The sequence below is a fragment of the Tachysurus fulvidraco genome, chromosome 3, assembly GCF_022655615.1.
Source record: "Tachysurus fulvidraco isolate hzauxx_2018 chromosome 3, HZAU_PFXX_2.0, whole genome shotgun sequence".
NCBI lineage: Eukaryota > Metazoa > Chordata > Actinopteri > Siluriformes > Bagridae > Tachysurus > Tachysurus fulvidraco.
This window is the reverse complement of record NC_062520.1, coordinates 14,708,723-14,736,365: the sequence shown is the minus strand read 5'-3', so window position 1 is coordinate 14,736,365 and position 27,643 is coordinate 14,708,723. Positions and strand designations below refer to the sequence as shown.

At 37.9% G+C, this 27,643-nt stretch overlaps 1 protein-coding gene across 2 annotated transcripts; it reads right to left on the bottom strand.

Annotated features, from left to right (window-relative positions):
• Nucleotides 1–91: 91 nt before the first annotated feature.
• fhl3a (four and a half LIM domains 3a) lies at nt 92–26,359 on the bottom strand. 2 transcript variants are annotated; one of them, XM_027149353.2, is made up of 7 exons: nt 26,201–26,359; nt 22,882–23,036; nt 5,779–5,955; nt 4,816–4,990; nt 3,126–3,295; nt 2,067–2,253; nt 92–1,964 (listed from the first exon to the last, which is right to left on the bottom strand). In XM_027149353.2, the coding sequence occupies exons 3-7, from the start codon at nt 5,932–5,934 to the stop codon at nt 1,813–1,815; spliced, it is 840 nt and encodes a 279-aa protein (XP_027005154.1). In that variant the 5' UTR covers nt 5,935–5,955; nt 22,882–23,036; nt 26,201–26,359; the 3' UTR covers nt 92–1,812. The 2 variants fall into 2 exon arrangements, with proteins under 2 accessions (XP_027005154.1, XP_027005153.1); XM_027149352.2 differs by lacking the exon at nt 22,882–23,036 and having other exon boundaries at nt 26,201–26,357.
• Between the last annotated feature and the right edge of the window lie 1,284 nt (nt 26,360–27,643).

Here is a 27,643-nt window from a genome sequence, read left to right as displayed (position 1 = left end):
TCCTCGGCAGGGAAGCAGAATTTATAATTAACCTACACTTGGCCCTTATTTAGTTGATAATACGTTCACAGAGGAAATGATACCAAAACCATAAATTTATAAAATATTTATTAACAAATAACGTTTAGATCAGACTGAATCGTTCTTTAAATCTTTCTCCCCAATCTAAATGCCTATTACACATTTATTTAAACAACAAAATAAAAAAGCATTAGCTAACTCTGACTAGCCAGCATCAAAGCTCAAAGTGAATACATACATTTAGAAAAATTTTATGGTGAAATTTGGTAATATTACCTTCACTAACAAAAGCCATAAACAATTAAGATCAGGAACAAAACAAACAAAAAGAAAAAACATTAATGAGAACAGCATGCATACCATTCTGCTGACATAGTCATATTGCAACATACATTTTTCCTGGGACTTGCCCAGTCATTCACTCTCTCAATTGTGAACCTAAAAGAAATAATCAAAAAGGAAAAAAAAAAATCATAGCATATAAAAGACTAAAGAAAAACAGAAAAGTATTGCGCATGTGTATCGTAGACCACAGATTATACAGAAAGAAAGCAGTTCGTATTCAGTTTATATGCAATGTATGTATGCGGTGTCATTTTTTATTTATTATTACTATCTGTGCACAAATTATGCTTAATTCAAGCCATAGTGCAAATGCATGAATGTTTTCTGTAAAACACATCACACTTCATTTCCCACTTTTTTTTTTTACAAGTCACTTTTTGGTGTGAAAAACATTTTATTTTGAAAAAAAAAACAACAATGCTTTTTGACATACAACATGCTCAGAAACAAAACAGATGCAGAGACACATCAAAAGTGCTTAAATACTACAAACCTCAAATAGTCAATACTAACATTTTTTTCAACTTGAACAGATTTGGATCAAACTTTCACATATAATGCCAAATGTGTGTTCTCATGGCCAAGTATTTAGTCCAATACTTAAAGTCTTAAGTAAAAGTCTTTTTTTTTTTTTTGGTGGGAATGAACATATCTAGCAGACAACAGAGTTCTTTGACGTTTATAGAGGAATCTGCCTGAGGTGTTTTATAGGTTGTAATCATATATTCTATTTATTCATAACTCTTAACTGTCTCTTAACAGCCAGAGAGTAGTTTGACTGAACCGGACAAAAATGATGAAGCCTCTGTAATAATTACTACATCTCCTGGTTGTAGTCCTAGCATGAGACAGCTCTAGTGGTTTATCTAAAGCAATGCTTAAGCACTACTGTTGCTGAATGGAAAAAAAAAACAGATGGACTGCTTTCCATCCCAACAAAGTGAGCAGTGTAGCTGTGAAATCTGCAGTTTGATGAAAACAGAGTGAGACATGCAGCACTCTGAGCTGAGCATGTGTTCTCTGCTTTGATGTTAAAAAAGACCTACATAAAGGCGGCATAAAATTATATAAAGTAAAAGCACCATAGGCTGATGAATGCTAATTAGTAAGGCACAATTCGGAATAGACTGGTTTCTCTCACGCAGGATCTTGCATAGTAAATCTTTTGCAAGCAAGGAAATTCTTAGACATATAAACTTATCTTTACCTAATAAGACAAACAGGTTGCACCATTTGCCAAAATGTTTTGTGTGTTCTTAAGAAAACCACCATGTCTGAATTAATTGGGGATACAATAATCACCACAGCTTTTGCTGATCACCACTGGGGGAAACTCAATGGACGCCGTGTCTGTAAGCATGGAGGCATGCATGCATATATCTGTCTCTGTGTCTGTGTGTTGCAGAATGGAGAGAGTAAGTGTAAGTGTAAGTGTAAATACATGCTCTATATATTGCTGTTGCATTCGCGGCACAGGATCTCATCCCTCTCAGGAAAGAAACCAGCTCCTACAAGTGACACAGAACACCGGGTGCAGGTGAAGCAAGACTGGTGCCATTGCCGCTCCTCAAATGAAATGTATTTCCCTCCGCCAAAACCTGAGAACACATACACACATGCACATGCACACAAACACACATGTAAGCATAGCAAAATCTACTCTCATTCCATAATACAGGTGTATAGTAGCTCTGACGTACCTGTGATTGGTTTGCAACAAGCCTCACACTTCTTGGCATAGAGGTTTCCAAAACACTTAAGGCAGTAGGGGTGGTCGTCTCGGGAGGTGAAGTGCTGTCCAGCTAGCTGCACTTTACAGCCTGCACACAAAAAGCACTCCTTATGCCATGGCTCATCACGGTAGGTCACACCACCTTTGGCCAAGACCTAAAACAGATGGACAGATTAAATAAGACGTTGTATAATATGACTCGTTTATTATATTTGGCATGTTTGGACCGCCTCTACAGCCACTGTGAAATACTGTGAAATTGTTACTTTCTGTTAATTTACATTTTAAAAACAAATATTTGATGGGTTTCCTGTGCACTATTGTATTGCATAATTGCCTTGTATACCTTATGCACTGCACTTAATGAAGCGCATGAAATTTGATATTCAGCCACAGAGGAAGCAGAACTGAAAGAATAAAATTAAGTAGACTCCCCTTTGAAATGATTCTTACAAACTGCACTACAATCTGTTGCCAATATATTCAAGAAATGTATTGTAATATGCCCAAGCTCCTTGTACTAAGAAACGTGTGGTCTGCTTGTTCATACTGTACACATGCTGCATTAGAAAAAAAAATATAAACAAATAAACAAGTATTGTTTAAAAATGTGAATGCATTGCATAGCACTGGAGATGAAAGACAGAAATATGTAAATAAAATATTATAAAAATAAGAATTATGAAAACAATCAGACAAATACTGGTGGTGAATGATGAGAGAAAAAAAATCCTGTTTAAGGCTGTGTTCTAATTTGCTTAAAGAACGCCAAGCAAATACACATTTCACACACTCATTCACACATCATTACTTTTCAGAAAAGGATATTTTTAGATGGGAGATTTTACATTTTTAGAAAGCTATGGAGATTTGTTAAGCATCCCAAAATCCCAGAGTGACTCAGTGTGTGGCAGCTGAAATCCTGAAGAGGAATGTAATTTGGCTTGATTAGGTATTAGTAATGCATGGGAAAAATTCTTGGTCCCTGGGTGCTGCTTTACTACCTACAGTATATACTGATACTAACCTGTTTGCATCGAGTGCAGCGAGGGGCAAACTTGTTTTCATAGCAAGGGACACAGTAGTGATCGTCCTTATCTGGGATAAAGGACTTGGAGCCAATAGGCTGCTTACAGCTGCTGCAAATGAAACAATCCTCGTGCCATGTGTTTCCAGCATACTCCAACTTCCTAGTGCCTGAGAGAGAAAGAAGGAGTTCAGCAACTTTATTTTAATGATCATCGCGTCTCTTACGATATACATTTACATTTAATCTAAACAAAAATGGTCTCTTGCCCCAGGTCAGAAAGTGGTCTTCAGAAGGCAGATCCACTGTGATCACATAAAAAAAAAACCACAAGATAAAACAAGGATTTTTGGTGACAACCTAATGTTATTATTGTCAATAAGTGACTTTCAAAGTCTGTTTGGTGTTTACAAGTCAAACAGAAGAAAAAGGCAGCTGAGGGTTTTTTCCCTCAATAAGACCATATTAAAGAGCTCAGTACAGCTTTAGTATAACAAAGGGAAGAAAGAGGACACAATCCTTCAGGCTTTTTTAAAGAAATACTCAGCTGGAACGTGGCTTTTGACTTGATGGGAAGAGTACAGAAGGAGTCATTTTCAGTCTAGAACCCATGGGGTGAAATTAATCTGAGAAAAGTGAATACACTCTGGTATGCAGTGTGTGTTTAAGTGAATTTCTGTAACATAGAGAGTATTGTTTCTGACTTGCTGTTCCCACATCACACAAAAAGTTCCTGACCACTAACTATGTGTCTTTCTGCAAAATGAAAGCCTTGGTGTAGGATGCATGAAACAAGTTTTGCTCTGTTGTAACACAGTAATGTCTTTATATGTTTACATTCTAGATTATTGTTGGGAAAAAAAAACAAAAAACTGAAAGACCTGTTTTGGGTGTTTTTATACATTTGACAAAGATCATAACATCGAAAACTACAAAATTCTTATTTTATCATTATTATAACGAGAATTTATGACTCTTTGTGGATGATACTGCCCTTGATGAAATAGCTTACAGGCTTATCTCCTCCTCTCATCAGATGTTTGGCAGACTGCCTCGCACAAAGATTTGGCTGAGAGACAGCAAGATCGGCACACTGGCAATTACTGTCATATCTTGCCTTTATGCTGACTGCTGAATTTTTTGTCTCTTTTAGTAGAACTGGATCTGTTCTGTCTATTCCTCCCACTCCCAATGTCCTCCTTAGCCAACAGCTCATGTTTGGGATTTTACCTGCATCACTCAGCTCATGAATGGGTGCCTCCCCTAAGCACACGGCAAGAATTTATAGGCTTACACTCCATATAAATGTGTTATATATAACATTTTTTAACTTGTCCCTGGGTGATATAAAAGTGCTCACTAAAATACAGATAAATAATGATGAGTTTACTATTCATATTTGTTTCTATTAGACTTAGGAACAGTAGTCTACTGAAGCGCATCATACTCACACAAACCTTCATGACAATTGGTAACTGACAGTACACAATTCACATACAAGCAGATTTTTGTGTTGTGGGTAGAAAAAGGATTATACCCATGCTCAGGATTAAAACAGGGAACTTGGCTTGGAGTTGTAACGGGGCAATGGTAAATCTTCTTCTTTTATTAAAGACTGCACTGTACGAGTTAGCTGAAGCAAACAAAATATCTAAGTCGTCTATATACAGAATTCTTGGTATGTTCTTACCAGGCATGACCGTCTTGTCACAGGCAACACATTTGGAAGAGAATTCGTTGCAGTAACAGTCGTTGCAAAGCAGAGAGTCCTCCTGGCTGGTGAATGGCTCATCAGCCAGTGAGCGATCACAACGGAAACAGCGGAAACAGTGCTCATGGTAGTGCCTATCTTCATAGAACAGCTCCTACACACAAACACACACACAAACACACACACACACAAACATACACACAAACACACACACACACACACACACACGTGTAAGCGTGACATGTGTCATGACCTCAGTATTGTAATGTGTGAAAATTACTAACATCGAACCACAGAGGTCACTGAAAGTTGCACAAACATGGTTAACAAATGTGTCATTTTTTTAAAGTAAGAGATTATTATCTAACCAAAGACATGAGATAAGTTTCAGATGAGTTCCCGGAGATTATGTGCAAACAAAAGTTCCTGGAGTTTATGTGCAAATCAGAGCACACTGATGACTTTCATTGCACCTGATATATGCATGTGTAAAATAAATATGCAAACAGACAGCGGTGTGACTTGTTACCTGTGTACTGCACAACAAAGACACACAGTCCCTCAGTGTCAAAAACATATCACCTGTTCAGTGAAAGTTCAAATCTCCAGATCTCATTTTCCTCCAAGACTCTAAAATCATTTCCTGACTAATGTTCTCTATGCACTAAACGATCTACATTTACGGATGCTCTTTTTATTTAAAGCAGATTAAACCTGTAGGAAAATTGGTTCCAAGGGACTAAGTGGTTCATTTTGGTCATTGAAATGCTGTGTAATGTTTTAATCATTACTGGATTGAATGAGTTTTTTGCGGGTAAAAATTCTTTGATTGCAAAATGGCTTCGATCCATTTTAGCTCAAAAAAACTGTCTGATGTTGGCGTCTCTGTTAATCGTAGGGGCCTCTTTGGAGGTCATTTTAAAGTTGCTGTCGAAAACCCACCCTTGCATCATGGCCTATCAGTTCCTTGCACTCGTCGCAGGTGTTGGCAAAAAGGCTGTCGTAGCAGGGGATGCAGTATGGATTCTCCTCCGCCTGGATGTACTTCCTTCCATACAGCGATTCTTTGCAGTTGTCGCAATCGAAGCGCTCACTCATGTTTTCCGGCTCAATGTTAGTCTTTATAAAACAAACACACAGATAAAGAAGGATGAGTAATATATGTGGAATGGAGCTGGAAGGAAAGAAAGAAAGAGCTCTCTGTCTCTCATGAAACTTTACACATAATACCCATTAACTTTTATAGCTCTGTGATAGCAGGCCAGGCACACAGCAAGAGCTACAGTGAGAAGGAAGTGACATCCTATAACTCTAAGATCTCCTTTCCTTATGGTCATTCATTTTTGCATGACATTTTGTTGCAATGATATCTTTGTAAAAAACAAAATATCAAACAAACACACAAACCAAACAGCTGCTGAAGGTGCAACTATGTCCTTGACAAACGTGTATATTTTGAGAAAGTAGTGATGCACAGACCACCGACTATATATAAAAGAAACAGTAAAATAAGCTGGAAGTATACAGAAGTGGCACATTTTGCATAAAACACATACCACACATTTACACCTATTTTACTCACCACCAGACATTAACTTACGCGACCTTATCGCGAACTAATATTGTTACAGCCGTGTATCAGGTTGCCAAAAACATCTCAAAGACGCCGCATGTGAAATAGTACGCTCCTTGGGCAAGTTTATCTATTTTCTACCACCCAGTAATGATGATAATCACAGCCCTAAGTGAAATAAAGGAGCAGTCCTTATAGTCTGTTTGCACTGTCTGTCTTGCACAAGACCTCAGGGATCATGTAGTCACTAACTAGAGGATAAAAGGAAGCCAACACAGCTTCTCTATTTCCTCTTCTCTTCTCTCAGATGACAAAATGAGTGTGGGTGTGAGAAATTCAGATTAAAAAAAGGCATACCAAGATTAATAAATAATCAACTGACATACTTTTGTAGTAGTATGGCGCCACTTTATCTTTCGAGAGAAGTGTTTTAAGAGCTCCTTCACATGACCCATAAATTAGGGTAAAATAGTGTTTGGCACCAAAACCTGAAGCTGCCTTAGAACATTGAAGATTTCCTAATGAAGCATCTGGTTCAAAGCAACCGGATTTTTCTTTTCAGGTCCTTGAGAAATCTAGAACTCTGAAATATGATAAGAATTAATTCATATAAATATGTAACTAAACCCCAAAGTGTATATTTAACTAATGTTTTAAGCTCTGTGGCATAAAGACTAAAACCCAAGGGAAACGGTACTGTTCCTGTCCCAAGGCTGTTTAATACAGTAGCTTACTTTTCATCATTATGTCTGCTACCATTTAAAACTATGTCTTGAGTTAGCCTTTGGATTAGATCAAGTGGATATCTTTGTCTATTCTCTTTTTACTTTGTCCAAATGTGTCAGTGACGACCATCGGTTTTTTGGTGTCTCAGCTTTTACAATAACTGCTGGTAAGATTGGAATCACTGATGAGATCAGAAACAGCTTCTCAGCAGATAAGATGCACCTGGGATTCAAGCACGTGATCACGATTCAGTGTGTGTGCTGCTAACGTGTCTCACTTCCTGATAGGAAACGGTTTCCTTGTGCTCTAATTATGTCTGGTCTTGTGAGTGATGTATCGATGAAATTTACAGGAAATCAGGAATTGTCAGTTTATACAGACAGAGGGTTGGAATGTTAGTGTAAATAAACGACTAAATGTATACAGGGAATATATTTTGCCATAGATGTATGCAATATGCAATGTTTGCAAAAGCTTAAGCAAATACAAGGACACTGTTTTCTTAATTACTGGAGTTCTGAATGCATGGCTCTACACAAGGACAAACTGTTTTCCAACTGCAAGTATATTTATGGCCTTAGGGGACAAGTAGGCTTTAGATATAATAACTTCCATTCACAAGTACACACAGGAGCTTTGGGCCTGCTGATTCCAAAACCTGATCTACAAATACTGTTTTGTCAAGGGTGGGGATTGTTATTACTGCACTATGGCAATTGGCAAGTACTTAGCTGCATTTGTACAATGTTTTAAGGCAACAAGCAGCACACAAATGAGTGGACAGTTTGGACATGAGAAATGAACCCAGGGCAGCTCAAGACTTGGTTCTCAGAAAGATGAGTATGAGGTCATCATTGACCCTGGGTCAAAACATGATTGAACCCAGAAGCTGGGAATGTGAAGCAACCACTCTGCCTGCTGTAAAAGGCCCAGGCTGGCTTTGGTTAAGAGCTGAGTGGAGGGAGTAAGACTGAAAGCGCTTCTTACCAAAGCAGCAAAGCAATACTTACTGGCAAGACCATGTTCATATTATGATCGCTCTTAAATACTTACAATGTTGAAAAACGTCATGCTTCTTTACCTTCTCTTGTGGGAGAACCGTTGTTGAGGTCATGTAGAAATCTTTCACGGTGGTTTGCTAAACACTTACCCAAAACCTTAAACCTCTGTGTCACATCACATTTTCATCACAGCAGGCAGATTAATGCCTTTTTATGGAAGCGCAATGGTAGACTGCAGTGGGAAGGATACAAATTTTCTTTTTTGTTTGCACTGCAATTCACATTGGTTACAAACAATACAAATTTTATGTAAAAGCTTTCAGAATGGATTCTGTGGTATTTTCATAGATTTTTTATATATATATATATATATATATATATATATATATATATATATATATATATATATATATATATATATATATGTGTGTGTGTGTGTGTGTGTGTGTGTGTGTGTATATATAATAATATAAACATATAATAAATAAATAAAAAAGGAAAAATGGTAGCTAACATTACTCCACATCCCCATCATGAACCCTTTAGGAGGTTTGTTTAAGATTGTAGGAACTGCACTTGTTCCAAAGAGATAAACTTGTGACTATGATGGATTAGCTTGTGCTTGAATACCAAAACTCTCCACAAAGCAGTTCCCAAATGTTCGGGATGTTTAACATCCTGTGCAAAAACTGTCATCAACAACTTCTGGAACTTCTTTAGGACAAAAAGTAAAAAAAGACAATGTACCACTCCCCTGAACGACTATAAAGAAAAACAAATACGTATACTTGTGACTCCTACTCGAGGTTTATCATGATTTACTATAGTAGCATGTTTTGCAAGTCACTTTGGAGGGAAGCATGTTAGTCCGACAGAAAACAGCACTAATCTCCTGAACAAACTCAGATCACGCTCTGATTCACTTTAAACAGGCTGGTTACGTTTCTCCCTGGGAAACAGACCCAGGCTCTTCCTGTTCCCAGAGCCAACGAGGTTTGAGTTGGACAAATCTTTCATTTGGAAATAGGAAACCCTGGTATACCACATCACACAACCCCTAAACTTTAATGACACAGTTGTGTGCAGGTACAGTAAGACTTGAGTATTGACAAGTACTGACAAGACCAGTACTACATACAAGTTACTAAATCACCCAATAAAATCAAGGTGTTATGATAGTAAAGAAAGCAATCGTGCAGTATGTGGTCTGCAAGATGGTCTAAATTAAGTACTGTATATGTATATGTATATGTATAGAGAGAGAGGGAGAAAGAGAGAGAGAGAAAAGAAGCCCTAACCCTGTGGCTATAATATTGGAAAGAACTATTCCAGGCAGAAGGATGGGAGGAATATTCTCTGTGTAAGTCATTACTTTCCTTGTTGCTTCATTGAACCTATGGAAAGTGAAGGCAAATGGTCAGCATCCTACTCAGTGTGGAAACAGTGTGCCTTTCTTTATGTGAATAATACACACATTTATTATTATTATTATTATTATTATTATTATTATTATTATTATTATTATCATCAGTTAGCTTATAGTGATGAACAAAAGGCAATGATCTCAGAAGCCCATACAGAAAGACAGAGACCGAAAGTGAGCTGGAAGAATCTGTGCATTTAACCAAACATTGTGGACAGACACACACCAGCACAGCATGATCAATTTGCTCACTGGAAAACAGCCAGACAATCCAAAGTGCCAAGGCTGATTTATAAATAGGAGAAAATACAGAAAAGAGAACAGTGTAGATAATTTTAAGTCAACCTGAAAATAACATAAATGATCAAATGAATCAAAATAAATCAACATGCAGTAGTGTTTGTTGATATAAAGATAATTCACATAATGATATAGTCTGGAATTTGAAGGTTAAAGTAAACTAGATGGCTGCATTTTGTACAACAATCCCTTTTCTGAAATCATTCAAGTTGAACAGTAACACTTTTAAGAGACGACAGAATACAGACAAAATCACGAGAGTGTCTGCCTCCCTTGCAGTTTTACTGAAGTGCCAGAGATTTTATCACTGAAATACAGGGAGAAAAGTGCATTCAAGAGACCATGCATGTGCACTTGCCATTGCCTCTGGCTTTGGCTTTCTCTCTATCAGATAAGGCAAAACAGGAGAAACAGAGAGGAAAGCAAGGGATTCTTATCAGAGGAAGTGAGGAGGCAACCGTGCAGAAAGGGCAGATAACCGAAGATTTAAACATTCACACTAGTTTATTTAAACATCTCTCCTACCAAACCACTGTGAGGAAATGGACAGAAAGCTCTTTTGTTTTAACAAAGTAGTCCGAGAGTAAACTCCAGACCGTGGAATTTGTGCTGTCCTTGGATCATGCTGGCGAGGCCACATCATGGCCATGCATGGAAACAAAGCCGTCTGGTTCTTGTTGTTTATACTACAAAAGCCACAGAGTTGAGGTTTGAAGTGTTAGTAAATAATTTCTTTGACTTTGACCTATAGCTGACGTCTTTCACATTTTTCTCTCGCACAGGGACGTCAACAACATGTTTGCTAAACCCTTCTTCACAGAGGTGTACAAAATGTAACTCTATTTTCCCTTATAAGTGTAAAATATTACAAAGGAGAAAATGGTAAATCATAAAATATGAAAAAAAAGGGGTACTTTAATATAGCTGATGAATTTGTCACTTAATCTTACCTCAATGACAATGATTTACTACTACTATTAGTACTAATGTAACTTAAGAGGCACTTGACAGCATCTGGTCTCTAAAACTGTTATGACCCTATCTTCAAACGACTATCAAATGACCGTCTTTAATATCAACAGCTGAAGATTGTAAAAACAGCACCTGGTCTATTTCCAATCTTCAACTGTTCAGTTTTCTTTTGCCTGAGCTAAGTGTAGTACCAGATTCCTGTTCATGACTCAAAGGGTTGGTAACTGATGTGGTATTTTACTGTAACAGCCTGTCCATGGTCCACCTCATGTACATTCTGAGTTCCTTTTCTGTCCACCACAGTGGTACAGACTGGTTATTTAGGATACTTGTACTGGTAAAGTGTGGTTATTTGGGATATTTCCACTTGTACAGAGTGGTTATTTGGGATTCTTGTATGTGTAAGGAATGGATATGTGGGATATTTGTAGCCTTCCCATAAGTTTGAAACAGTCTGGTCATTCTCCTCTGACCTCTCTGATCTACAAGGCGTTTCCACCCACACAACTGCCACTCACTGAATGTGTTTTTGTTTCTTTCACCATTTTGTGTAAACTCTAGAGACTGTTTTGCATCCCAGGGGATCAGCAGTTTGAGTGACTGAGATCACATTTTCCCCCTCCTGATATTTACTGTGAATTTTAATTGAAGCTCTTGACCTACATCTGCATCATTGTACTGTGCTGTTGGTAAATGACGTGCTGATTGGATAACTGCAGGAATAAACTGGCATACTAATAAATTGTATGGAAAAATAATATTTTCTATCAACAGTCATTTTTTTCTCTTGAAGTTAATAAGAAATATAAAATGCAGTTTGTCATGTTTTCAAGAAACTGTAAATCTTGAAGATTTCTCTTTTTAAGAAAATTTCCTCAGACTGATAGAATGGACCACCACAACCCGACTTCTCACAGAAAACCATATGAACTCCACAGTCCTTTTTAAATTGTGTATGCCGAGTCCCTGTGCAAGTGCATTACTATAAAAATGAGAACATTAGAACCTGTGCATTGATATAAAGCTGTGATTTGCCTTGCAGCCAGCTTTACTGTCAGAACTGTACTGTTCACCCAGCAATTTGCCAATATTGTTGAATTCTGGATTCACATTTTTGCCGTGCTGAGATATTAAATAAATGAATATATACCTGCTGAACCCTATGTGGGTTCTCAGCATTAACTACTCTCTATATGGAGTTAACAGAATAACAGGGTGTTTATTAGCATTACTGACAAACAACAATAGCCATTTTCTGGATTAACAGTCAACTGTACAGTCTGATCTCAGAGTTGACTCAGCTATTTTGTGTTTGTGGGGTCAGGGCTGGGCAGAGTAACAACCATACACAATGTCTAAACTGTCATTCCCCTAAGCTCTAAAAGACAGCTTATTCCTCCTGGGGCTGGCAAAGGCCACACTACAGGAGGTACCTATTGTAAACATCAAGGACCAATAATGAGTAGTTGCTATGAGGTCAGTCACTGACAGCCATGTAATTTTTACATTTACCTGGCTATTCACCAGCACAAAGGTCTAAATATATAGTATGTTTTATATCCTGAACAAACCACAGATCTCCAGGCTATGGGAGATCTGTAGGATCTCATTTCACTGAGACACTGATAACCCTTTCTTTAACAAATATGGACAGTAATGTATCTCTCCTTTCCTCTGAATGATTCTGAACCCAGATCATCCATGCACTTTAAACAGGTGCTCCAAGATCAAACCATGGCTTGTAGGAGGTCCAACCAGAACTACCCAATGTCTCTATTTTTCTGCACGTCCTATATAATTATAGTTTATAATATAGTTTAGAATATATAGTTAATATTATTCAACACCTCCTAGTCAGAGGTCAAGCTAATTGTTTGTCCTAAAGTAACGATTTATAGGGAGGTGAGCTTCTGGTTTTACAAGGATTTTAGGATCACTTACAAAAAAATGGCAGTAAAACAGATAGAGGTGTAGAGCATTCATGTTAAATGCTGGATTTGTTTTAATGCTAAGCTGATAAAAGGGTTGTAATGCTTGTCTGGGTGTCGAAAGTGTACACGTGTGTTCTATAATGCCTCTGAGCAAATAAATACTTGGGGAATCGAAAACTGAGAAGCCTATGGATTTCATGATTAGAATACAATCCCTCACTCTGTGGATTCAACGGCTTATATTGCAAATGAATACGAGCTCATATGGAAACAATTTCAAGATATACAATATTACCCTGTTGTCACCATGAATGTGAAAATGCATGCAGTTTTACATTCTCTCTACAATAGTATAATTATCAACAGAGGGCTTGCCTGCATTTTTTCTCGTAGAAGAAAGGAAAAAAATGCTGCCATACGTTACAATCTCACATCTGGTTTCCATTGACAAAAGTATGTAGTCGACTACAGTGTGCCAAAGTAGGCTTTGGATAGTCACCGCCTAGAGAATGCAGGAAAAGCAGTCTTACGGCTCCTACGTACGGCTGTGGTATTTGCCGGTAAGAGCTTAGTGTGTGAAAGGAATGCAGAATGCAGGTGGGATGGACAGACTGAGTTGCAAGGAAAGTGTAGAATGAGCTAAACCACTTATGGCACGCAGAGAATTAACTGAAATGAGAGGACTGTTGAACTGAAAGAGCAGGGTTGATGAGAAGAGTAGCTGCAGGAGGTCTCCATGGTGCCGAAGGGAAGAGGGGTGTTCAGGGGCAACTGTATGACTGTACTAGGAGGTTACAAGTATATTATTCCACTTCCAAATAAACAAACATGATCCTAATCCTATGAGACCACACTCTCCTCCCTTTTCCCACTAACCATACAGACATTTATGACCAAACATGGCCATTGTCGTCACTGTCCTCCATTTGTCATTGACTTACCCCAAAGAAATAGGCATAGATTTCTATCTCTAAGAGCTATAAATTCTGAAGCTTAATGAGTTTGTAGATAAGGTCCTCAAACTGTAGTCCTGTTTTCTTGGCTCTAACACATATCAGCTCAAGAAAGTCTTACTGTAGCTGGTGAGTGGTTTAAATTCAGGTTTGCTCCTAGGGAGCTTATAACAGGTTGGTAATGAGGGCTCTACTTAGTGACGTCTGATGATCGGGCGAATGGCTGAAGCACGGCCTGTTCTTGCGTTCCCCAGAGTTCTTCAATTTAATCCTGAAGGAATGGAATTCAGCACGGTTTGATATATGTAAGCTGTAATGTCAGTCAAGCAGTGCCAGACTCATAATTGAGGATCTGTACTTTAATCTACAATGGATGGGTTAGACATGATTCACCATGTGCTACATTAAAATAACTAATAATTCACGTGAACATCAATGTTTGATTTACTGACAAGTTTACACTGGAGAACTTCAGCAATAGGGAGAAAGAAAGAAATGTTAAATGGTCTAGCTTTCTTACAGAAACTTAATATTAAAAAAAAAAAGTTGAACTGGAACAAGAATGACCTAAATGACCACTGGATCTGCTGGAAGAACTAGTGAAGTGGCCAGCTGTGTTTCCTGCCTGAACGTTTCCAGTTGAGCCTGAAGAATTAAGAGTGGCACTGCAGGGGTTTGGCAATGCTGCATGTCTGATGTGTGGATATAGCCCTCTCAAACGCTGGGCACAAAATAAGTGCACAGTGTAGTGGTCTGGCAAGTGCTAGGGGTATTTGTACAACATTTCCTAGAGCCAAGGGTGGGCTTCTAAATTTGAGTGGTGGTTTACTACATAATGTATCAAAGAGCTTTTTAACCCCAGAGCACTTGTCTCACTGGTGTGCCTGTGCATGTCGGTGGTGGAATGAGGGTTGAACTAATGTATACAATGATTACAAAGGCAAGAAAAACAAATTGGAACAGTGAAAAAGAATGATTAGTGTAATGAGCTGAGTGAATAGCTGATCTTAAGCCCAGCTTTCAGGGGTGACAATGACCTTAAGCTCTGAATGGCAAGTTTAGAAGGATAGAAAAACAGCATAATTGCAGGGTCAAAATACATCCACCCATGTTGAAAAATCCTGGGAAGCGCTTCAAGGAAAACAATCTTTTGCTCTTTCTCGCTTTGCTCACTTTTTTCTCTCTGCTGGAAAAAGAGAACTTACAAGTGCCATTCAAAGTCTAATGCTTTACTAATATAATTATTAACATTAAAGAACCACTTCTCACTCTTAAAGCAGAGGAAACTGCCTGAACTATAAAGCTTTTTGGGGTTTTTCTGTTCATCATCCTCCAGGTTCTTTGGTTTCCTTCCACTGTCTCTAGTTAGTCTAACTGCCTCTAGCTAGTCTGACTGGTTAGGCTAAATTGCATGTTGGTGTGAATGTGTGTGCACGGTGCTCTGTGATAGCCAGTGTTACTTGGATAGGATGACTAAATCAAAAGGTTTTTCCCAACTCTAATATTCCTTCATGCAAAGCTATAAAATAAAAATGTATAAAAGGTACTTCACTGAACCACTTCATACTAGCATTATGGACTCTGAACAAAGCAGACATCCATTTTCAACTTGAAGCAGGCAGAATAAACATGAACTTCTCTGTTCGTTCATCTTTGGTAACATTAGATAGAACAAAATGTTCAAATCAGACTGAAAAGGACTGAATGTCAGTTTGTGAAAACTTTCATTTAATTTAATCTCTAGCCTTGTAGCTAGTCTCTGGTTAGATTAGCATTAGTTAGGGTCCCTGAATCACAGACAGTTTTTCCATGTGATCTGCTGAAATACTTTGCTGGGTCTGCAGTGCGACAGTTAATGACCACCGTACTAGATAATCACAAACAGTGGCAACAACTATGAGGCAAAAAGAGCTGATAATCTATCATAATTCAGTTGTGATTGTAAAAACACTGATTCTAAACCCAAAGTGCTAAGACTTAGCCACAGGGAGCAGGCAGACAGTTTGGTTTGGACTCGGTCATCAGGCACTGTGGTCTCAGATTTGATACTGATGTATAAGCAATAATTTAGGAAGCACTAGATTGGAGCCAAAGGTAAAGCAGTTGCTTGGTCAGCAAACCAATCATCTGATGATGACCACATGCATTCACATGCAACTGGAAGCAATTACCCCTGACACATAGCTGTTGGTAGAGGATGTAGATATAGCAGAGATTGACCTTTTGGTTAATGCACCAGAATTGCGGTAAACCTCTACTTCATCATTTATTTTTTCCTTTCTTTTCCCTGTCTCTCTCCCTCACTCAAGGCCTCTCAGTGACTGGTCAATGCAACTTTTATTAAAGCTTTAGTTCAACCCAAAGTGCTGTGACTTTTTTTTCCTTTTCCTGTACTGTTTCATCTGTTAGTACTGGAACAGAAAGCAGAACAGCCTCAAATTTGGTTTCTACCCATTACAAAAAAAAAAATGAGCTGCCAGATAAAAAATGATAACATATGACAGAAAAGATTCTGCCAAATGGGAAGTGACTCGAGATGAACAACCAGAAGTCATTTCCAGGATTTCTTGTTTTTTTTTTACCCCCTTAGCTTTATGACTCTTCCCCTTGGAAACATGTAAACAGTGCCTAGCTCCCAGGGGCAATAAAACGCTGAGCGGTGACGTGTACGTTCAGCATCCTTGCTTGGAGAGGTCAGAGAAGCACATTTCAATCCTCAAAGCATGCACACACACACACACACACAAACACACACACTCTCAAGTTTTGGAAATGTAATAATTAATTCTTTATTTTTTCTATACATTAAAAAATCAAGGATATATGTATAATTGTACATTTTTATCCTTATATTCTTGTGTAGAGGAGCCAGCAGATAAAGATAGCAACAAGCTAAGACAAGCAGAAACAGGAGTCTGTGCTTATACAAGTGAGCAAGCAATACATATTTTGTCCTAGTCATTTTTCTGACATTAACTGAATAATATATTGTAGTGAATAATATACTTAAAAGCCAATAACCAAGATTTTTAAAGAGTTTGACTCCTAACTGTGCGACCTCTACTCGACATTTAAAAAACCCCATAACCCCCATCAACTGACATGCCTTGTAAAAACACACACTCTGCTACTTCCTGTATGACCCAACACCAGAGACGTCTCACACCATCTGACAAACAAATTCCGACAATGACAGATGGACAGCCTATGACTAATATTTAGCGCTAAAATACTTGGAACTAAGAGAGGAAAGACAGACACGCTCATTATTTGGTTAAAAGACACCAAAATAAACAGTGGCGGCAGCGGCACCTCGAGAAGACAATGAATGAGTTGTTCAGGAAGAGCCGTCACTCACAACAGCTGCTTGCACCCCTCCTTTAGACCGTCTGTTTATGTCTCTTAGGTCTTGCTTTCTGCTGAGTCTTGCAGGAATATGAGCAGCATAGCACTGACTCCATGTCAGTTAACTTCAGTTGAGCCGTTAACATCACAAACAGGTTTCAGCACATAATTTCCTGAAGCCGTTGACTATCATGCAGTGGAATGCAGAATGAATTAAAATCAAAGTTGGATTAAATCAATAGCACCCTCTTGTGCAATGGTTATACAAGCTATGGTATTTAGCACGCTTTCCTTTCTTATGAATCTGTCTTAGAGATGCTATACCTTACTATGAGCAGCTTTTACCAAGAACAATAAGACCATGCACACTTCCTGATTACTTCCTGTTTTCTCCGGCTTCTCCATGGACCCTGATCTTTGTTTGCAGCTGATCTTAGCTTGTCACACCTGTGTCAAGTATTTATATCCCTGTCTCTGTAGTCTGGCCTTGTGAAATTTTGCATGTATAGACACTGATCACTGTTCTGTGCTTACTGTTTTTAATCCTGGTGTACTTTATTCGTGAGTTTTTCCTGGTTTTGGACCCCACCTTTATTTGAGTTTAATCCACGTTGGATTTGCTTATGATGTTTGCTTTTGTGACCTCGGTTATGGATCTTGTAATTGAGGGTTAAGAGCCTTGCTCAGCAGTGTGACCTTGGTTGACCTGGGAATCAAACTCGCAACCTTCTGATCAGCAGTCCAACACCTCAACCACTAGGCTACCATGTCCTATACTGATACCATGTCCTGTTTCAAATTAAGTTGAAAAAATCTTTTTACATTAAATCTTTCTCTTGTATTATATTAAAATTTAATTACATCTCTCTGTATATACCATAATGTGCCACCTCACATCTTTCAAATATCACATCCATCCTTGTTATGAACTACTATATAGGAAGAAACAACTAGAGTCCTACATAAACACATCAGACATTTTTAAAACATTGAGAACTAGCACAAATACTTCTGATCAGACTACACACACAAACATGGTTACATAAACAAGCGCTTCTTTTGAACATTCATCCAAGAAAAAGCACAACTGCTGTTCTATTGCCTGCTGATTTGGACTTAAACAAGTCTCCCCTTCTCCTCTATTATGGGTCTCAGCAGACGCATCAAAACTAGACCACCATCCACCTCTTTTCCTTCTGCCACATTTTACTCTAATGCTCACAAGGGTACATATCTTTTGTGGAGCAAAAAAAGTCAAGTCAGCAAGAAATGTCCATCAGTTTCCATCAAGAACCCAGATATTTCCTGGAGGACTGTCAAAAACTGAGGATGTGTATGAATTCAGGTTGTGGTAAGGGATCGCTGATCTGCAGGGGTCCTTTTTCCATTTCTATACTCTGGGGGCTTCGTCCCAGGCTCTGAAACACAGCACAGCAAGCCTTACAGCTGGAATGAACTCACTTCAAAGGTGCCTATAAATCAAGCTGCCATCGCCCCATCCCGCCTTAATTCCCTCTGTCGTCCCTCAGTCTAAGACACAGGGCCACGCGTGTGCCAGCGAGGGGGAGAGACATTACCTCATAGACACAGCACTCTGACTCCTGCTTTCTCTGCCTCTCACTTCAGCGGGATCACCGATACCTTCTGTTCAGGCCTTGCACTATTCTCCTGAATCATGCTCACTATTTAGCATTGGCTGTCCTATTGATCCAGGTCATCTTGGGTTACAGCAAAGATTTAACCTGAATAATCTCAATTATTGGCAATGCCACAAACGTTTATGGGCAGTGGCACACAATCCCTCTGTTATGCCTCAACATCCAGCTGGTAGCACGTGACTGTGCAAAACTCTATGTAAATACGTTATGGCAGGAACGTGATGGGGCTGAAACCATATTGTTGTGTCTGCTAATATTAGAAATTCCGTCAGTTAAGCAGATTTCTTGGCTGGATTAATAAATTTTTTTAAACATAGTGTCCTGGTAGACAAATGGGTTCAAGAATCACAAGTCCTCCCCCAGAATTGTGCAGAAGTAGTTTGTTTAAACTTGGTGTATTTTATTTATGTCAGAGTGATGGTGTAACTACTGTATAGCATGCATTTTCAAATCCTACTACATTTTACTAGACACTCCCTCTAACTTACTGGAAATGTGTTATTACTTGTTTACTTGTTACTTTGGCTACTAATACTTAATTTAAATTTCCTGGTGACAAAAAGGAACGACTAGGCAATACATTGCAACAAACTGGGCAACACACTTATGTGAGTTTAGGTGATGAATGTTTCATGTCATTGTAATTATATATGTCCTAAATGTAAATATCCATAAATGTATATTCATAATTGTAGCATGGTTTGTGCTTTCAGGAGACTGAGTTTAGGGGAAATATTATTTTAACACACTGGATTATTTGGAACTTAATTCCCAGAATATAGACAAAAGGCAAATGTTCCTCTTTGACGAGACATCAATTTACATTACACAAGACATTCATTTGAGTGAAGTTCATAATATCCAGTCAGCATTCTGGTCACCTCAGTGGGACAGGCTGTAGAATTGTCATTACATAGTATTTGTTTGGCTAGGAGCCTAACATCAGATACTCAACGAACATCAAACATCATGCGTGAAACATTTCCATTGTGAAATCTGTAGCATTAACATTGTTTAGTGTTCCTTAATTAAGACTTCTGAGACGGAGAACAAGTTGAGGAAGCCATATGTCTTTGAGTCAACAGCACTACATCCATCATCTTGTTATCGCTCTGTCACATGGTACACTCTTTATCATTCAGCAATGCAAAAACACCATTTGTCACTGGCACCGCTGATAAAGTTCTTTTTGTCTGAATAGTGAACAAAGATAACAAGAATAAATTATGTACATGTCCAAGCAGAAATTACTGCTAATCAAACACAAATGCCCTCTGTCTAAGGTCACTGCATTGTCACAATACTGCATTAAAATGCCTTAACCCTATTTTATTCATGTACTGTAGATTAGATCCATGATGGATTACACTGGTCTTTTCATATTAATTAAAATACATTTTTCCTGTCTTCCTTAATAAAACAAATCTGATTTACTTGACAACTTAAATTCCACAGTGCAGAGAAGTGCAGCTTACAAATAAATAATGACAAATACATTACATTAAATATATTAAACTACTATTTTTCCTACTAACACCTGTAATACTAAAACAAAACAATGCCTGCTCTGTGGTAGTAAGTAGCACCAGTTTCTGGAAAACAGACTTTCAGCATCCCAACAAAAAAAAAAAAACGTTACTTTTTTCACAACGGTATAAAGCTTTTGTATAGCGGCAAAGCAGTAACTTTGTATAACCACCATTCCTAATCAGATTACATGACCTATCAGCTGTCCTAGGAACAGAAGAGCAATTAAATCAAAGGAACATGTTTCAGATATTAGATTCGTTATATTTAAGTATTAAAAAGGACGTTTTAGTTCTTTAAAACGTTTATTAAAAACAGGACGACGCTGGTTTCTCCTCAAACATTCAGTCTCAGATGTAGCAAGTTTCTACAGAAGGGTCACTGAGAAACAGATAAGATCAGCATCTTGGTTAAAGCAGAAACTCCTTTGCTACAAGGTTTTAGGAGATTCGTATCTCTTGCTGCAGATATTAATGGAAATAGAAAGGAAACCCTAAGAACTGAGTAGGATCTAACAAACAAACAAACAAACAAAACAAATAAGTAAGAAGCATAAATATTTGTTTTAATACACGTTATTTAATGTAGGAAATATGATTCCACTCTCCAAATAATCACAAGATACGATATTAACACTGTTGGAGTGTAAGCCAGTGGTGAAGGCCTTGCTTATGGACTTGACTCAGCAGTGAGTGCATGCTCAAGTTAACACTGTCAACATCTCAATCCCTTGATGATTTTCATGTCCTGGTACACAGATCGACTGCATGAAGCTGTCTCTACAGCACCGAGCTTCTGTTCTACATCAGGTCCCCTTCTCAAGCCGTCGTCCTTTTATAGACACATCAAGTACACTTTCTCCCATTTATGGGCTCCTGTAAGAAGCCAGAGAAAGAGAGAGAACAAGTGCCATCAAGGTGTCCCAACAAAAGAGACAACCACTACATCTGCCTCTCCACAAAATTAATGGCACCTTCAAATCCCTCATCGGTAGTGTCATCCCATGACCAGAGATTGCCAATAAACACTAGATTCTGTGTGTTTGACAAGAGTGCTAGGCGTATTCACTACTGTTTATGGTCTAATGAGCACAACTCAGTGGATATCTTATTCCTCATAGCGTGGATGGCCACTTTTGCTGACTGAGTGTGCAAAATGCATAATGTTTAAATGTTTCCAAGTCAAGAAACAACACATCTGCAGCGATATTAGGACAATCGTGCACAAATGGAAAGCCTCATGCTCAGCTGTGCACCATTCTGTGGGATGACTGGCTTAAACTAGTCCATTTGTACACAGAAGAAATTTTAACATATAACAGGTTGTCTGTTGTTAAGGACTAGGTTTGTTTGGATCTCCAAAAGAACCAAATCCAGTCAAAGCAGGCACGCACACACACTCTTTCTCTCTATTACAGAATGGAAACATGTACGCACACAGTTTGTCCGCTTCATCTCCCATGATGTCACAGTCATTTGGTCTTGTGCTTTGTGCTATACAGATGTGGAGGTTAATTAAGTGTTAGGAAGTCATCATGGCTAATAATCCTGTCTTGGCACTCATTTCAACTGAGTCTGTGCAGAGGCAGGAAGATTATTCAAGACTCGCAGCAGTGATGCCAGTGCTAAAGTCTCTGTTGCACGCACGCAGAGTTAAAAATTTTATACTAAATAAATTCTGCAATATAATTTTGGTACAAAATCCTTTCATGTTAAAAACTTTTGAAACTGATAATCTGATCCTACAAACAGCCTCATACAGTATCAACTTAAATCTACTCAAATAACCATACTGTTAGAGCTATCTAACTTCCGGCTTCCGTCCAATTAACTACCTAGCTCATTAATATTGGCACCGCCAAGCTTGATTAAAGGGCTAATTCAGAACACAACATTTTCAGTATTTTGGCAAATGCCAAATTTTTACATTTTCAGTATTTTGGCAAATCGTTTTTTTAATACATTTGAACAGTTGAGGAATAAGAGCCTTGTTCAGGGCCTTGCTCAACTTAACCATTTAAACAATGATGGTATCTGTACTTATTGGACACTGCAGTTTTACAGTCAAGTGCAGAAAGACTTTCTGACCATAAAAATACCACAGCAGATGAATACAGAATGGGTGACTTTAATTGTGGAAGTATTGCCTTTAGGAGTGATGAAACTTTACTGCAATTGAAGAGACTAATGTGATTCATACCTTTTGGCTTAATAATCACATGTAATCTGATATGCCTAGAGTAGACGATGCCAATACCATCACTCACTGGGTATAAATGAAAGAGGAGACCTAAAAACTAAACAGCAGACCCACCCTAGAGTAACAGTCATCCACAAAACATAATATCCAATTATTTCACATTCTTTTAATATAACAAATCATGAACAATGCACTGGTAATCCTGTAGCAATTTGTACTGGATTTGTCCCCAAGGTATTTCAACCTCCATTATTATTTGCCTTGGCCCTCACTTTTATAACACACTGCTGAGATACAAGGATGTTTTTTTTTTTTTAGAGTTGATCTAAAAGTAGCACATATAAAAGAGGAAAATAGGCAAATTTTGTGAGAGTTACAAGTTGAGGCCAGAAGGGCATTTGTATCCTGGTGTTGTAAACAATGTCATGTTCACTCACATGCAGGCTAGAGCGTGTCTCACTGATGATAAAATAACGAAGCCTCTTCCTTTTGGCTCAGAGTCTCTTCTGTCAAAGACTTTTCTGTCTCAGGATCAGCAGGATACATCTCCCAGGGCTAGTGGGGTGAGTCAGGGCCTGGACATGGGCCATGCCTGGCTGACAAAGATTTAAGTGGATGTAAGGACTGTACTCTAAAGGCAGATCTGAAGAAGAGACTTCAGTACAAGCTTTAGAAGTTGGCTTACGCAAGTATGTCTGGAAAATCAATGAAAGCCTGTCTAATACTTAACTATGGATGTTTCTGACACAAATGACATTTTAATTTGTTTTCATTATTATTCTTTTTTTCAGAGAGCATGAACTCTGTTCAGTAAAATTTGTTTTAATGAGAATTAAGTTAAGAAAATGATTAAACAAACAAACAAACAAACACACACACATATACACATGCATACATACTGGCATGTACACACAAAAAACAGAGGAAAAAAAAACAAGCTTAAAACAGAAAGGAAGTGACCCAAACTCACATCCAGCCAGGATCCATATTGACATTACAGCTAGCAAGAGGAAGAGAGCAAGGAGGGATAAACAAACAGGAGATCAAGGACCAGGACTAAGCAACACAGCCTATGAGGCCCTGTTTCAGAGGATCTAATTTCACTCATTCAATCCCCCCAGCTGAGGAGGAAGCCACCGGCTGCTAAGAGCTTCACTGCAGCACCTGGAATCCCCACGAAGGAAACCTGAGGTCACTTCCCAACATTCAGTACACACATCAGGTTCTGAAACTCCAGACACCACAAATCAACATACAGACAAGGAAATGAGGTGCGGCAATAGAAAAGGACAATTTTGTACTTTGTTTTTTTAAAAGGAAATTTATCCCGTGAATTGAGCACACAACTACATGAATGAGTGTATCAACTAATTGAAGTGCACAATTACATAATGACGTATACTAATCAGCACGTATTCACAGAATAGAATACATGTTTAATTTTGACTCTTTAAACTTGAAAACGACATGATTGAGATGAATGGATTGTGAGCACAGACAATATTTGTCAAGTGTTCTCAACTGCCTCTGAATTTATTTCAAGTCTGAACCAAATTGCTCTTCATAACAAGTTGAGGACTGCACTGATGCACTGTGGAATTCACAAGGACACAGACAAGCCGGCTGGCTGCAAGCAAACACATTCCCAACCAGTAATACATTTCACTAGTCGACTGCCTCAAAAGAAAAGACAGAGACGCCATCAGTACTGTGAAACTAAACTCCACACCACCTGCTAAGTCTAGACTTAGAGCAAAATATGAAAAAGAAAAAAAATAGGAAAGGGGAAGCCTGTGTGTGCAATGTACTCTCTTTTTAGTCACACCACAGATGGCATTATTCCAGTGCCTTAGAGAGGCTAACCTTAGAAAAACACACTGCTCTGAAAGAATGTGACCATTTTCAAGGCTCGTTGGAGTCTCAGAGCCTCAACACCGGGTGCAAGGGGAGAGAAAATGCAAACAAATGCAGTTTTAACCTTCCTCAGCCTCTGTCAGCATTTAAATACCAGACACTAAAATTACACTAGGGATAGCACGATTGAGATTTTATAGACTTTTTGACTCATTACCCCAGTATGGAGAGTTAGAGGAAGATTAAAAAAAAAACCTCATTGTCAAATAATGTCTGCCTCCACCACAAAAAAAGGTCAGACACTGTTTTTCTTAAAAGCACACACTGATGTAAAAAAAAAAAAAATATTCTGACCTAAATGTCACTATACACGTGCAAATTTGCATTTGGACAAGTCACATGGTAGCCACATGTCCTGGTCTAGTAACAGTCCCAGTGCCACCCTATAAAGTGTAGGAAAGAAAACCATTTTCCAACTCATGCACTGCTATTGTTTACCACCACTTACTAACGTGCTTCTATATTGCTTTCACTTTATAAATTTTTTTTAAATCTATCATACAGAAATATTACACCAAAGACAAAACTCAATACAAATTTAACAAGCTATAAGTAAAGAATATAAAAAGCCTCAATTTGTGCAAATAGAGTTTTGAAAGGAGGCATAGATTTTTCTGTCAACGAAGAGCTGTTAGCTTTTGTCACTTAGACACCTGGTTAAGGAATTGTGTGTCACACAAGAGAAAAAGCTTGTTTTTTCATAGCGCTGAATGGACCTAAAGGGTTCCTCTACAAGAGTCTGTTACTTAGTGAAACGTTTCAGTGGGGAAAGCAAATGGTCTGGTCACCTGTGACATGCACAGGATGTAGTAGTCATAGTGGCCAGTATTTTGGTTTAAGTCTTCAGGAAAAAAGGAAGAATAAACCTGAAAGGTCAAATCTGTGCTTCCTGTTTTCCGGGTAGCTTTTTCCCACTTAGTGATAAGGTTGTGCTCTCCCTCTATGATAATCTCATTATTTTTTCTTCGGTGCTCAAAGATAACTGTTCTTTTGTCCTGAGAGAGATTTAAATGATAGGTTATGGGTGTGAATAATACTGTGCAACAAGTCACATTTGATTCACTGAGGTGCAGCTTATTGCCACTCATGAGTCACGGGTGAGTTGTAAAAATTCAGAGGTTTAACTCCAGGTGTGTCTTGTTAAATAGAACCAATTTGAGTGGAACATTATTCAGTAAGGATGAGTTTCCATTTCCATTTCATTTTCTGGAAGTTTATTCAGACATGCAGTCAGTAATTACAGTAGGGAGGAAGTTAAGTTGCAACACAACCAACTAACCAATAAATGACCAAGATACAGCAAAAATGTAAACAAAGTCTAAATATACAGCAAAATATAAACAAAGTCTAATGGAGTGCAAAGCATCATATGATTATGTAAGACTTTGTAAGACATTAGACTTTGTTTATATATTTTTTATGTATATAACATTTACATTTAAAATTTAAAATTTGTTCAGGAGTGAACTATAAGGAGGCTGCTATAACAATTACACTAATAATCACATGACTTCTTAATAAAGGTTTATTTTAATGCTATTTATAAAGCAAGGGGTTATATTGTATATTTGTATATACAAATGTGCTTCACTATATATAATTAAAAAGTTTGGTCTGTAGCATTATCACTGGAGGAAGTGAATGGTTTACTAATTAACAAACAATATGCTTAATAACCTGTATATGTAATAATGAAAGTAAGGTGCACAGTAACCCAGGCTAACTGTTACAAGTGCCACAGTTAAGAGGATGTCTGTGAAAATCTTCCATAGTGAGTCGAGATAAAGTTAGAGAGATGTTCAAGAGACAGATAGAAAGAGAGAGGGAAAAAAGTGTCCTTACCTAGAAAAAAGAAAGAAAAAGTGATGACCGATGACACGACTTGACTATCGAAGCTCTGACAAAAACAAATGGCGTGTTTGGTGTCTATTCCTGCTAAGCGTTTTCGGTGCTGTGTGGAATTCAAGCGTTTCTCTCAGCCATAACGCGGACTGTTCCAGCTCTGTTCAGCTACACGCTTTACTATAAACCTACTGAGGAAGTCGGTGAGTCACAAGTTCCCGCCCTGATTCAACTGCCTTATGACTTTCTTCCCTCACAAACAGTGCAGCAATTAAGCGTTTTATAAAGTGCACCGATACATCATGAAATGTATGTTTTTTATTTCTACATACGTACAGTATAGTCACATTGTCTGCACAAGACTAGTGTACATTATAGGATGAAAGTCTTTTGAAGGTCTTTTCCCTACATAAGTGGGTTACATATGGTTTAAAATAATGACTTGTTAGTGCACTCTGTGTGTAATAGGATTTAACGAAGGCTACAATTTGTACCCTACTGTACATTCTGCTTAATATTTCACATTCGTATATAGATATACAGTGGACTTTTTAACTCAGCTGGCACATTTATCTATCTATCTATCTATCTATCTATCTATCTATCTATCTATCTATCTATCTATCTATCTATCTATCTATCTATTACATGCTGTACATATGTTTACATATATATCTATATATATTGCATGCTGTACATATGTTTACATATACCTATTTATATTACATGCTGTATATATGATTACATATATATACCTATTTGTATTATTTATATATATATTGCACTAAATTAAACATCATATCATATTAGGCAACATTTTTCTGTTTACATATACATAAAACCTGACCCATAATCAGTTATTGTGTTTACATAATATCCCCTTATATAAACTGCACTTTTTTTAAACCAGCAACTTGCATAGAGAGTACTTGAAATAAAAAATGTCGTCAAAACCCTATTCAAGTTATAATTATGATACAAAAAAAAAGATGTCATCATTTTTGTTGACCTCAGACTTGGGAGAAATGTTTTTGAGGCTGAGATGTATGAACAGTGTAGAGTAGTGAAATAGAAGTAACACCTTCTGCAAAGCAATGAGGCATGTGATTCTGTTGTTTCCTTTGTGATTCTTATGGACTTTTCCTTTAATTTAACATATTCTCAGTCTGCCATGGCCTGAGACATATCCTCATAAACAACCCAGTTTCTGTAACTAACATTCAGTTTAAATTAATGCATACCCACAAGAGATGGATAAGATGAATTTGCATTTCAGGCTTTATTGTGTGTTTAATCTTGCTAATAGCAAAGGCTGTGTTACATCAAACTATATACAGGATATAATTACAGTTGCTCTTCCATCATGACTCTCTATATTTTGCATATTTATACAGGACAACATTGTAAAGTCATTTGGTCATGTGTTTTGGAATCTTGCTCTCT

Bases quoted from the DNA above. Each gene is read 5' to 3' on its own strand.
- fhl3a (XM_027149353.2), bottom strand. From the start codon at position 5,934: ATGAGTGAGCGCTTCGATTGCGACAACTGCAAAGAATCGCTGTATGGA. The intron at 3,296-4,815 runs GTAAGAACATAC...TTTCTCTCTCAG, and splicing joins TGACAAGACGGTCATGCCTG to GCACTAGGAAGTTGGAGTAT. The intron at 2,254-3,125 runs GTTAGTATCAGT...CATCTGTTTTAG, and splicing joins GCTGCACTCGATGCAAACAG to GTCTTGGCCAAAGGTGGTGT.